The sequence below is a fragment of the Candoia aspera genome, chromosome 2, assembly GCF_035149785.1.
Source record: "Candoia aspera isolate rCanAsp1 chromosome 2, rCanAsp1.hap2, whole genome shotgun sequence".
Classification (NCBI taxonomy): Eukaryota; Metazoa; Chordata; class Lepidosauria; order Squamata; family Boidae; genus Candoia; species Candoia aspera.
Genome location: NC_086154.1, coordinates 135,295,661 through 135,308,608, shown reverse-complemented (window position 1 = coordinate 135,308,608; position 12,948 = coordinate 135,295,661). Strand labels below are relative to the sequence as shown.

Here is a 12,948-nt window from a genome sequence, read left to right as displayed (position 1 = left end):
GGTGACCTTGGGACTCTGCATCTCTCATAAATGCACACTGGTTACCAAGCACCCGAATCACAATCAATCACATGACTGTGGGGATGCTGCGATGGCCACAACTTCAAGGACCGATCGTAAGTCTCCTTTTTCAGTGCTGTTGTAACTTTGAATAGTCGCTGAACAAGTGGCTGGTAAGCAAGGACTACCTGTATTTATTAAATGCATCATAATATCAGTTCAGCCTTAGAAATTAAGCTCTTTTGTTTGTAATTAGGCATACCATCATTTTATGAAGAAGATTCCTATTGGAGCAGAAGCTGCAAATGTTTTAGTCGGAGAAGTAGATTTCCTGAAAGAAACTATTGTCGCCTTCCTACGCTTATTGCCAGCTGTTCTTCTCCCAGGCATGACTGAAGTTCCACTTCCTACCAGGTAAAATGTGGTCGTGATAGTAGTGGTGGTTTGGGATAGCCAACAGTGAAGATGCCTTCAAACCAGTGTTGACGCTTAGTGGCTGCAGCTGTGTAGTTTTCTTGGCAGTGTGACAGAAGTGATGGTTGGCCCTTGCTGCCTTTGGGATGTGTTTTCTTCCTACCTTCCCAGTCTAGCCAACAGTTATTAGTCCTAATTTCACACTGTTGATCTACTACTAATACTATTATTTGTCACCTTCATTATTATATTTGAGATTATGCTTGTAAATAATTTGTCCATGCCATTTAGAATTGTGTTTGTTGCAAACTTTGGAATGTGGTTTGCTCCACATACCCCATGAGTTCAGAAAAAAGGAGTCAGTCATCTGTTTTAGTCATTTTGTAATTAGACTGAAGCTTTTTTTTAACTGGGTGAGCAGAAAAACCAAACTGAAGTGGAAAAGCTTTGCTGTCTTGATCAAAGAATTAACCAAATTGTTTCTACCATTCTAAGCTCTTTGCTGAAATAAATTTTAAAAATCCAACTTTTTCAGTTGACTCAAGACAGGAGAAATTGACTTTTTTTTTATAAGAAAAAAAGTAAAAAGCAACTCAAAGAACCATTAGGTTTAGACAGTCAGAATAGCTAACATGCAGGTGCCTGTTGTCTATTAATTGATGGGCCAGTGGTCAGCACAATTCTCATTATATGCTTGCATGAGTCACAGTGGAAGACTCAGTAGGTAAGATGAACTTTGTTGCAGTTCTTGTGTGCTGTGTACACAAAGTGCCCCAGGTAATGTGCTGAGGGGGATTCTTATTCTTATAGGTGAGACCATTTTTAAGTACAGTTTGTTTGATATCTATCGCATTTATATTGATGAATAACCTGGCTGATGATAAAGAAACACAGTGTCCACAGTTGCTCCTTAATGTGGATATGCTAAACTTCTCAGAAACTTTGCTGGAACCACTTCTTCTTCACTGGTGTGCGCTCTCCCTTCTTGCCTAGATTTGCCTCAGGAGCGGTCTGCCTTTTCACGCAGAGATGTATTACAAAGCTATTCATCTTTTCCCAGAACTGAAAATAATTCCTTTTCCATGCGCATTTCTGACATAATCTTTTTAACAAGATTTATTAAGAAGGATAGGGTATATGAATTCCAGCAACTCAACTGTTTCTTGTCCATGGCCAATATATCCCCAACTTATATTAGGGAAGAGCTTCATCAATTTTTTTTTTTGGTAAACTGGTGGGTTCTTCACTGGTAATAGCGCTTGCAGGTGGACATTTATACCACCATCTCCTGATTCTTTATTAATTTGGGAAGCATCCATTATATGTTTTAATCTGTCATTGGTTAAGCTGATCTCAGTGTATTTGGTATCCTCAAGTCATATAGATGCTCAGAGATTTCTGGAGGGTGCTGCTGTAGATGTTTATTTTGTTTTCTTACAACAGCTTAAATCCCCAATGAAATAGTTTGTAACACTGCTTTTGTGGCAGTATTTACTGCAAAAATTAGTCTCGTACAGCAGTGATGAGAAACTCAATTTTGTCCAGGTCTTCCGCTACATTACCAGTTATTAATGCTTACCCAACTTCTCCTATGAAGGGCTGCAAGTAAATTGAATCTGCTGAAAGTTATGCTCAGTTTCTGTACTCATTTCTCACGGTATTAGTACTGCACATGGAACTCTATCATAAGGATGAATACACTTCTATCTAATGTCATCCAGAATAATGGAAGTCCTTCTGCATTTGAAGATTCCAGTCCCCACCCCACCCCCAATATCCCTGAGATATTGTATAGGAGCAGTACAAAGTTCACATCTGGTATGTGAATTTGCAGTTCAGACTGAATTTTATACGAAATTGTGCATATGCAGGAAATGTATCTGAGGCTGATTTATTCTAAAGTCAGTAGTAGGCATAGTCCAGAGCATATGTCTGGTAGATGTGGGTAGCATTTGGGTAACTGTGTCATACAAGACTGACTAGTATGGCCCTGAAAGGCAATTTCACAACATTTGCCTGTGGATATATCCTGTTCTTATGCTATTTAATCCTTTTTAAAAAGCTATGCCTACTAAAGAGGCATCCTATTAGAGAGTCCATAAAAAATCCTACTTCACTATTGTATATGCATCCAGGGAAATGAAATAGCATTTCAGAAGCTGCAATGCACCAGTGAAGGCACACTGCTTGAATCCATAAATAACATGATGTTTGCAGTGGTTCAGAACTTCACAAACAGTAATGTCATCTTTCTCCAAAAAGAAAGTATGTGCTCCACCTGGAAATTATGAAGGGTAAGATGAAAGGGCTGGAGTATAGCTTGAGACAGAGAAGTAGCTGGAGAATATATTTTTATTTTGAAAGAGTTTAATTTCTGAGGCCAGATAAATTGTATCATGCGATATCGAAGGAGCTAGCTGATGGTGTGGTCAAGCCTTTATGTCTTATCTTTGGGAAACCCTGCAGAGCTGGTGAAGGGCCAGAAGACTGGAGGGGGTCACACATTGTTTCTGTCTTCAAGAAAGGGAAAATGAAGGCTCTTTAGAGAACTGCTTATCAGTCAATATAACATGATCGTTTAAGTAGAACACCTAGAACCAAGATTCTGCAGGCTACTGGAAAATACTTTGGAAATTACCAGAAGTCAGGGTAGATTTTTCAGTAACAAATCTTGCCAGATGTACCTTATCTCATTTTTTTATTGTGTAACAATCACAACATTGAAAGACAAAAAGTAAATAAATATATACTACTTCTATAAGCAGGGAATGGACCTTATTCTAAAATAGCTACATTAGGATTCTTGTCTTTATGATTACACTAAGTCAGTCTTCTCCAATTTGATGTATAAATGTGTTGGAATACCTGGTCTTGCAGAATTTTTCACCACAGTTTTTCACCACAGCCGATGACCATGAAAGCTGCAGAAACTGAAGTCCATTATATCCAAAGGGGTGCCAGCAATATTTAATGTTCAATGCGGCAAGAAGGGCTAGTTCAGGACTGGCCGTGCTCATAGGCCGCTGATTGCAACTTCGTAAGTGGGAATCACAGTTTGCAACTTAGCTGTGCTCCAAATGGAAGCCATGTGTATAGATAGATCAAGTCACAGAACAACAGGAGAAGCCTGCATTTCTGCAAAAATGCTATTTTAAAATAAGATTCTGGTGGAAATCTAAACTTCTTCTTGACAGGGCCTCAGCAAACCTGATACTTAATCCTGGGGAATGACATTGTTTGAGCATACAGTAGTTTTTGCAAGCTCCATTAAAAAGGATATAGTTGTTGGATTTTTGCAGATCCTTGGGAGCTCTGCGGTAGCTGCACTGCTGCCATAGTTTTGAGCATACAGAAAACATATTTTTATTTATTTATTATTTATTTATCAAACTTGTATGGCTGCCCATCTCACAAAAAGTCACTCTCTGAGTGACATGAGCGGTGAGTAAATGTTATATATATACTAAAAAAGTGACTCTGGGTGGCATTTATTTATTTATTTATTTTCCAAATTTCTATCGCTGCCCATCTCTCCCGAAAAGGGGACTCTGGGCGGTTTACAATAAGATCAAAATTAAAACATATAAATTACAATATAAATAGATCAATAAAAAGATAAAATAGATATAAAATCCAAGAGGCGAAGGTCTTATTCGCTGGGGAGAGATCTATGGTACTAGCCACCCGCAAGATGAACTGGTGCCCCTCCCACCCCAGGCGAGGCGGCAGAACCAGGTCTTCAAACCCTTCCAGAAGGCCGGGAGCGAAGGGACCTGGCTCACCTCCGGGGGCAGAATGTTCCAAAGGGCGGGCGCCACTGCAGAGAAGGCCCGCTTAATTAACACTTAATTTTAAAAAAAGCCAATAAATATATAAAACTTTCATTATAAAAACTATAAAAAACACCAGAGTGAGAGAGGATGATGTTAGCCATAGTAAGGGAGCCATCACAAAATCTCCCCTGTCCTCTGGGACCCCCAGGCCTGGTGTCATATCAGGTCTTGAGGGACTTACAGAATGTTGAGATATGATATACAAAATTAAGTAAGGTCTAGAGAACGGGATGTAGTGTTTGTGCTGATTATCTGTGCTAATGGTAATGCACATTTCCACCATTTTCAGAAAAATATGATCAGGGATAGAATTATCAGAATGCTGATGGGGCACCTGCTTCAGGAGGAATGCCACTCTGGGCATGCCAATATGCTAAGGCATAATTACTGAGATGCAGCATGGCAATGAAAAAGCAGCAAGTGATGCAGCATGAAGAAACAATTGGAATACATCAACTAGAACATGAACACAGCCCTTCAGTCCATGGGCCTGCACTCATTCTGTAGCAGAGAAACACTGGAGCAAGCCCAGTATTTTAATGATATGAATATACAGGCTAAATCTATCTGTTTCTCACGAACTGAACAAGTAAAAAGCTGTCTTTTCTTTATGGATAATCTGCATCTGAAGCTCAAGCCTCTATAATTCTCTTCCTATTTGTCCAACTAGTGGGATTTATGTTGGGATCAGGGTTGATGGCACCGAGGCCAAAAGGAGAGCAGCCACAGCTAAATGTCTTACTGAAATATTGGGACTGATGATGGTGCCAGTAGAAAACTTTGCAGTCCTTCAGCTTGTATTTGTTTTATAATGTTGTTATAATTGTGTTCAGTGAAAAAGAACCTTGCTAATTGAATGATTAGTGTATAAATCATTTGCCAAAAAAAAAAAAATCTGCTCACAGAAGGGCCTGGCCATTTCCTTTGCTCATGATCAGATAACTTACATGTTTGTCCCATTCTATCCCTGATCATATTTTTCTGAAAATGGTGGAAATGTGCATTACCATTAGCACTTATGTGTTTGTCACATTTAACAGTAACTCGTGTTTGCATCCAGAAACCTAATCTGAAGAATCTTCTGCTGTGCTGAATCTGTACTTCTTTTAGCACAGCCATGGAACAACTGTTCAGGGTCCAAACCAAATCTTTTTACAGATCTGATACAAAGGATTCTGAAACCAGCCTTAAACAGTCTGGTTTTAGTCTGGGAGGTGCTGTTTTGCCCAAATCTAAACTTTCCTTTCCTTCTTCATTTCTGCCAGTTAGGAGGTTGGAAATATGCCTCCATTTATGCTTAATACAACCACAATGCATCCAATTGCCGTTCCCGAGACATAACTTTTCCTTTAGCTATTTCAACGTATTGGCAGAGAGATCAGGGCATATTCACATTGCATTGTGTGCATGGACACTGTTGTTACACTGGCATTTTAAACACATGCACATTTTAAAACACCTGTGCACATGCACTTTGGTAACCTGATTGGGCCAGTATGTCCAGATACTTGTACATTAATGTTTATCTATACATAAAATCTAAAGTTTTATTATTTTTCATAGATGTCATCAATGTTTAATAATTTCTTGTCCATGAAGGAGATATTTAGCAAAACACTAAAAGCAGGTATAGGAGTGATACACATATAGAATGTTTGTATACAGGAAAGTGAAGATTTTGCTTAAATGCAAACATGTTGGGCACAATTTATATGTATACTTCAGAGAATATATACACTGATTTACAGGAAAAAAGCATATGTTTGTATCATGAAATTTGCTAGGAGCACTGTCCCAAATAAATAATGTAGAATCCTCCAGACCACTGAGTGACTGATTAGAATGGCCCTTCCTTTTTGTTCCTACTCCAATGAGGATTTCCTTTTTGCATTGACTGAATCCACAAAGGTATACTATCTGAATGGGAAGGAGATAGGTTTACCTCCAACTCTTTTCCCTAAAGTTGAAGAGGGCTTTAGGGACAAGAGGCTGTATGTAGGTGAGACTACAATGTAAACAACAGGGAGATGAACAGCCTGACAGTTCAGCAGGGACTAAATGTTGCAGCAGGGGAATGTGGAATCTCACCTTCAAAGATTTTTAAAGCTGCAAACCAGGAGAAAGGTTTCACTGTTCTGGGAAGGTCTCAGAAAGGTCTTTAAGAAGACCTTTTCTTTTCTAAAATTGGACAGGGTCCATCTCATTTGAATGAGACTTAGCTTCCAAATGTCTTTAAAACGTTCGACCTATCATGGAAACTTTTCTCTTTCTGTCTCTTTTAATGGCTAGGTTCTTGTTTATCTTGCTGGGTCCAATAGGGAAAGGACAGCAATATCATGAGATTGGAAGGTCAATGGCTACTCTCATGACTGATGAGGTAAGTGAAATGTGCATCCTTTCCACTCTCAGGCCATTCACGTTGCTTTGGATTAGCCACATCTAAAAGAACAGCAACAGAGTCATAAAAGAGTTATAAAAGTCAGAAATAGTTTATGTAATGAAAGATGTACAACAGGCCATTGCCAAATCAGGCCACTGTCAAGTCAGGAAAGTTTCAGCCTTTTCAAAGGAATGTGTGCCTACAGAATGTCAAGGGAAATAAGTACACGGCCTTATAAAATCTCTCTTCCTCTCACATAATCATAGTCACAGTAATAACCGGCTAATCTATTTCTGCCTGGAAGTTCAAATATGTATTATGTTTTGTTTCCTTAAATGCAGTGTTACTTACTATTTCTAGTACACAGTTGATGCAGAAAGTAATTTTATTTTTTGTTCTTTTGTTTTACTCTGCTGGCAGGGATTGGAAGGTCCATAACATTGTGCTGTCCTTACTGTATAGCACAAATGAAAGCTCTAAATTTCGGAAAGAAGGGAGATCTTGCCATTGGCCTTTCATTTTAGCAATGAATTAGTTCCTCACAAAGAGGGAGTCTATATGATAATAAAAGCAAGCAAATAAAAACCTCTCATTGACCATCCCATCATTCTCCTGAGATTGTCTTTTCTAGTGATTGAGCCCCTAAGTTTCTGTTCCTAAGCATGGAGACATCAAAATGATGAAATGCAAGATTACAAATAAGCTCCATTCTTTTGTACTCTCAATGTCTCATGCAAGTATGTAAGAGGTGAAATTTGTGTCTCAACTTGTATTTTATCATTCCCCCCCCCGCTCCCAATAAAGCATTAGTAAACACATTATGGAATTTTTTTTAGTGATGCATGCTCCCCTTCCCTTCCAATATTTACATTAAAAGAAACAATTACTGGGTTCATGTATTGTAGTAACCCATAATATGTGTTACTTAGCTTTGCATTCACATGTTATATAAACACAGCCAACTTTGTTCTTTTTTTAATGAGCCATGGTTAGGCAGCTGTGATTTAGTGTGACATGTAAATTCAGCTATGTGAAAAGTGTTTGGTGCAACAGAGATACTCTGATAAAGGTACCTAATACTGGTGGGATCCTCTAAGCTGCTACTTATGCAAGGATGCTCTTTTACTACCTGGCAAAATATATCTGTATATTGTTCCACATGCAAACTAGATTATTTTAAAGTCTTGCCTATTTTCCAGAATGAATAAACTGATAATTGCCCAGACAGACAAAGATTCTGTTTGACAGAACATATGGGAAAATTAGAATTGATTTAGCTATTATTTGTAAGTAAATGTCATGATTAATACATTTTCTCATGGTCTCCTGTCTGTATAGGTTTTCCATGATGTTGCTTATAAAGCCAAGGACCGAAGCGATCTTTTAGCTGGCATTGATGAGTTTCTAGATCAGGTAACAGTGCTGCCACCTGGGGAATGGGACCCATCCATCAGAATTGAGCCACCTAAAAGTGTTCCTTCCCAGGTAAGCTGTGGCTTACTTCTCTAGCCCATTAAAACAAAACGGCAGCATTTTAAAGATATCAAGTCTAATATGGGATATTATGTCTAAAAATGTCTTAATATGTCTATAAATTAGATGGGTAGAATCATAGCACAATATGTGGTTGTCATTTGCTGGCTGATAGCTAAGGTTCCCTAGAGAACTGCCTCAGCCTTTTGGCCTCTTGCAGTTGCAAGGAAAGAAAAATAATCCTGCTGTGTGCAAATGAGACTATGACATTGATACAGCTTTTGGTATACAGTATTGTTGCAACTGTAAGATTAGGTTTAGGCCCCAATTTGATGTTGTGTTTTTTTTTAAAGGCCACTGTGCCTTGGACTGATTCAGAAGCCAGCAGAATTGAGTTAATTTTTCAAACTTCCTGTTTATTAGGACAAGAGAAAGATGCCAGGAATGTCAAAGGTATCTAATGGACAGCTTTCTGATGATGAGCTGGATGGTCACAAGGGGCCAGAGCTCCAGAGAACAGGAAGGTGAGTTCTGGGAACTTTGTGTGGCTGCTCCTGAAGCTGTGATAGGTAACCTTTTTACAACCTAGTACTGCATTTTAAAAGGTATTTGGCCTCTGTGGCCTGCAGAGAAAATGGACAGTGACATCCTGGCATCGCTGCAGTGGGGAGGTTCATATTACTGACTTATTTTAGGGGTGCTTTAAGGTTGTCTCAAGGCTTAAGATGCTGATTGTCTCTCTAGAATGAAAAACATTGCCACAGTTTGGGGGAGAAGGATTCAATCATTATTAAGGGATGAAATAACCTCTCCGGGGTTTTAAGACTTTTGCCCAGTACTACTACAAACTGCACGCAAGGGGCTTTGTGTGGCTGCAGAAGAAGTGGTTGTGGGCCACATTCTGTCCACACTTGTACTAAAGGCAATTTTCCCATCGTTCATAACGGGCACTGTAAAACTCATGAACTAGGTAGTAGATTTAGGATGGTGACATCTGGACAACTTCTGAAGCATTGATCCAGGTGACGTTTGCTAGCATTGAGAAAGCATGCTACTGGAAATATGGAACAGAGGAATTTAGATGCCCCATTACTACAGTTTGGCAGTCTTAGTGATTCTATAATGTGTAAATCCATGTTTGTAAGGAATGTCTGTAAGAAATTCAGTGGCCAGTTAGCTCTCTGTTCATAGTGAGCTGATCATCTGAGTAAGAACAATACCTTTTCATAGAGGCATCATTTACACACTCACATTTTTTAAACCAATCTCAGTTTGGGTCAGATAAGACCCTGCAAACAGGAATTGTAAACAAATAATGGAATGAATATGTCAAAGCGAAAGTACGGCGACTTTGTTTTGAATATTATGTCCTGAGAAATGGTTTGCTTCCAGCCATGTTGTTATTGTATTTAACTCACTACTGTGAATCCACCATATCTTAGAAATTCCCTGTTTTTGCTTTGCAGGCTCTTTGGTGGCTTGATCTTGGATATAAAACGGAAAGCTCCTTGGTACTGGAGCGACTATAAAGATGCTTTGCGACTGCAGTGTTTAGCTTCCCTTCTCTTCCTGTATTGTGCCAGCATGTCTCCTGTGATCACCTTTGGGGGGTTGCTTGGAGAAGCAACAGATGGAGAAATAGTAAGAACGTTCTTCCCCCTCCTTTTATGTGTTATGGATGATTTTCAAGGTAGGTGACAGTAAAACCAGCATTACAAAAGCAGTGGACATTTAACCTCACCACTGCTGGTCTGTGTACTATTTTGGATTACTTAGATCACAGCTCCAAACTATTGGTGTTTTTTTCTGGCGGCAAGGTTTTGATTGGGTAGTGAGTGATCCATCCACAAACACAGAATTTTACAAGGGGCCCAGATCTTCCTGTTCTTTCTATGCTTTCCATCTTTGCTTTTTTTTTTTTTACAGGAAGACATTGATGGAGTAGTTTCACTATACCTTTCAATTAGAAGTGCAAGGCACCCTTGACCAAAAATCACCCCATTCATCTTCTGTGTCCTCTTGTAGAATTTTAGACCACCCCTACAGAATGTGGCTTATTAGAAAGCACACTCCATAATACCTTTTGGGAAGTGGAGATTAGGGCACATCGTTAAGATTAGTTATCTGGATATATTTTAACCAAGCTTTCATATTCACAGTCAGATACTAGACAATTTTACTCATTCATTTATTTAGCTATTCAATGTTTATGGGTGGATTGCAGTTTTTAGGGGGAATTAATGTTCATGAGAGAGCCAGTCTGGTCTAATGGTTAAGGCCCTGGGCTAGAAACCGGGAGACTGTGAGTTCTAGTCCTGCCTTAGGCATGAAAGCCGGCTGGGTGACCTTGGGCCAGTCCCTTTCTCTCAGCCCTGGGAAGGAGGCAACGGCAAACCACTTCTGAAAAAGCCTTGCCAAGAAAACTGCAGGGACTTGTCCAGGCAGTCTTTGAGAATTGGACACGATTGAATGGATAAAAAAAAAGTGCATGAACATAGATCAAAGAATGGTAATTATTTGGGATGTTGATCTGCAATAGAAGGTAATTTGAGAAGCATTTCAGAAGATAAGAAGCTGAAATTGCCAACATTGCCATTTTTCTTAATGTGGATACATGACATAAGGCAAAAGTGCTGCTTTTCCTACACCACAACAAATCTGTTTCCTGGATTAAAATAAATGTGTGATGAAGGAAGAAAGTTAGCTTCTTAGGTACCCCTAAATAAAGTTCAGCTCCTGCTAACTGGAAGAACCAATGCTTGCCATCTTGACCTGTCTTTAATGATAACTCACAGAGAGAGGAGATTAAAGCAGCTAAACTGCGCAGCCTCTTTTCTGATCGCTGAATCCGAAAGAGGGAGTGGCTGCATGTACTGCCAGTCTGACCCTCTACAGCAGCTCTTCTCTTCTTCTGTTTGTGCTGAAACCTGCAGAGTACTATAGAAACCTTGCTTGGCGCCTCTGTTACTGGACTGGTCTACTCTCTCTTCGCTGGCCAGCCTCTCACCGTCTTGGGAAGTACCGGACCAGTATTGGTTTTCGAGAAAATTTTGTACAAGTTCTGCAAGTAAGGCTGTGCACTTTCACAAGGGACGATGATAATGATGATGATGATGGACCAAACAGAGATAAATTAACTAACCCATTTCTTATTGGTAACCTCTCCACCCTCTTTAAAAAAAAGAGTATAGTTAGGCAGCAGTATTGTAGGCTTGTATTGATTTGGATGCTTAGGCAGCTAGAGATGCTAATAAGGCCGAAAATGGGAAATTCTGACGTGGTTTTGATGCATGTGGTAAGATGTACGGTACTACATTCTGTCTGAAGAGAGGGAGTGTCCTATCCCCTTCCACTTCCCAGCAATGGTTATGATTAGTATTCCCAACCCAGATGCTGATTGTGAGCAGTTATTTCTCTCCTCCCTTCAGATTCAAACCCTGGCTCTGATGGATAACAACAACTCCACATCCAGAATAGTAGACAGAGGTAATCTAATCTGGGATGTTGGTAGATTCCTATCAAAAACATGAGTGTGGCCAGAAATGTTACAGACTTTTAAAGAAGTGCCATGTTGCCTGGGAGTTCCCATTGTTATTTCTTCAATGGCTTATTCCACTCATATTCTGTAATTCCCCACTGCCTGCGTAAATCGTTGTGGATTTAACCTCAAGATTGCATGGCTTGTGAGAAATAGTTAGGTTGAATGAAGAGAGGGGTTGAAATGCTTCTTTATAATTTATCCAATTTTTAATTGAAACTAATGAAGATATTCTAGCTTTGTGATAATTCCAAAGTGGAAATTTTATAAAGGTCTTATAAAGGGCAATCATTTATCAGTAGCCAACCCATATCAGTGTTTATAGTTTTCAGCCACTACAGGTAGTCCTTGCTTGCTGACCACTTGTTCAGTGACCGTTTGAAGTTACAGTGGCACTGAACAAGGAGACTTATGACTGGTCCTTGAAGTTGTCGACGTCGCTGCATCCCTGCAGTCATGTGATTGTGATTCAGGCACTTGCCAACCGGTGCACATTTATGACGGTCGCAGCATCCCATGGTCATGTGATCACCATTTGCGACCTTCACAGTTAGCTTCTAACAAGCAAAGTCAATGGGGAAGCCAGCAGGAAGTTGCAAGTCATGGTCACGTGACATCATGCTTAACGACCCACAGTGATTACCTTGACAACCACTGCCGGAACTGATGAGCTAATGTTATTTATTATTTATTTATTTATTAATCAAATTTATCGCCGCCCATCTCCCAAAAGGGACTCTGGGCGGTTTACAATAAAACATAAATAAAAATATAAAACTGTAAAACACTATAATACACAATAAAATAAATATAATAAACACCTCGAAGGCTGGAAGTTCTTTATGGTTTGCAAGCAGAGCAGGGTCCTTCTAAGAAACTAACCACCCCCAAGAATGGCTACTCTCTCTCCCGCCCCAGGCATAATTACAAAACCAGGTCTTTAGCTGTTTCCTAAAGTCCAGGAGGGAAGGAGCCAATCTCACCTCCGGGGGAAGGATATTCCAAAGGGTAGGGGCTATTGCAGAGAAGGCCCCTCCTCCTGGGCCCCGCCAGTTGGAATTCTCTTGCAGACGGGGTCCGTAGCATGCCTTCTCTGCACAACCAGGTGGGACAGGTTGATGTGATGGGGAGGAGACAGTCCCTTAGGTAACCTGGACCCGTGCCATATAGAGCTTTAAAGGTGATAACCAACACCTTGAATTGGACCCGGAAGCATACTGGCAACCAATGCAGCTCGTGGAGCAAAGGGGTTACATGTGCTGATCTTGGGAAACCCAAGATCACCTGTGCGGCTGCATTTTGCACCAGCT

At 40.0% G+C, this 12,948-nt stretch overlaps 1 protein-coding gene across 1 annotated transcript in view; it reads left to right on the top strand.

The window, feature by feature from the left end:
* Window positions 1–12,948, top strand: part of SLC4A8 (solute carrier family 4 member 8) — a 99,899-nt gene that overhangs the window by 54,115 nt on the left and 32,836 nt on the right. Inside the window, exons 9-14 of the mRNA XM_063292966.1 lie at window positions 257–414; window positions 6,537–6,624; window positions 7,966–8,112; window positions 8,524–8,624; window positions 9,567–9,741; window positions 11,034–11,167. Of these exons, the coding sequence (XP_063149036.1) occupies window positions 257–414; window positions 6,537–6,624; window positions 7,966–8,112; window positions 8,524–8,624; window positions 9,567–9,741; window positions 11,034–11,167 (803 nt within the window). The remainder of the gene's footprint in view (window positions 1–256; window positions 415–6,536; window positions 6,625–7,965; window positions 8,113–8,523; window positions 8,625–9,566; window positions 9,742–11,033; window positions 11,168–12,948) is intronic.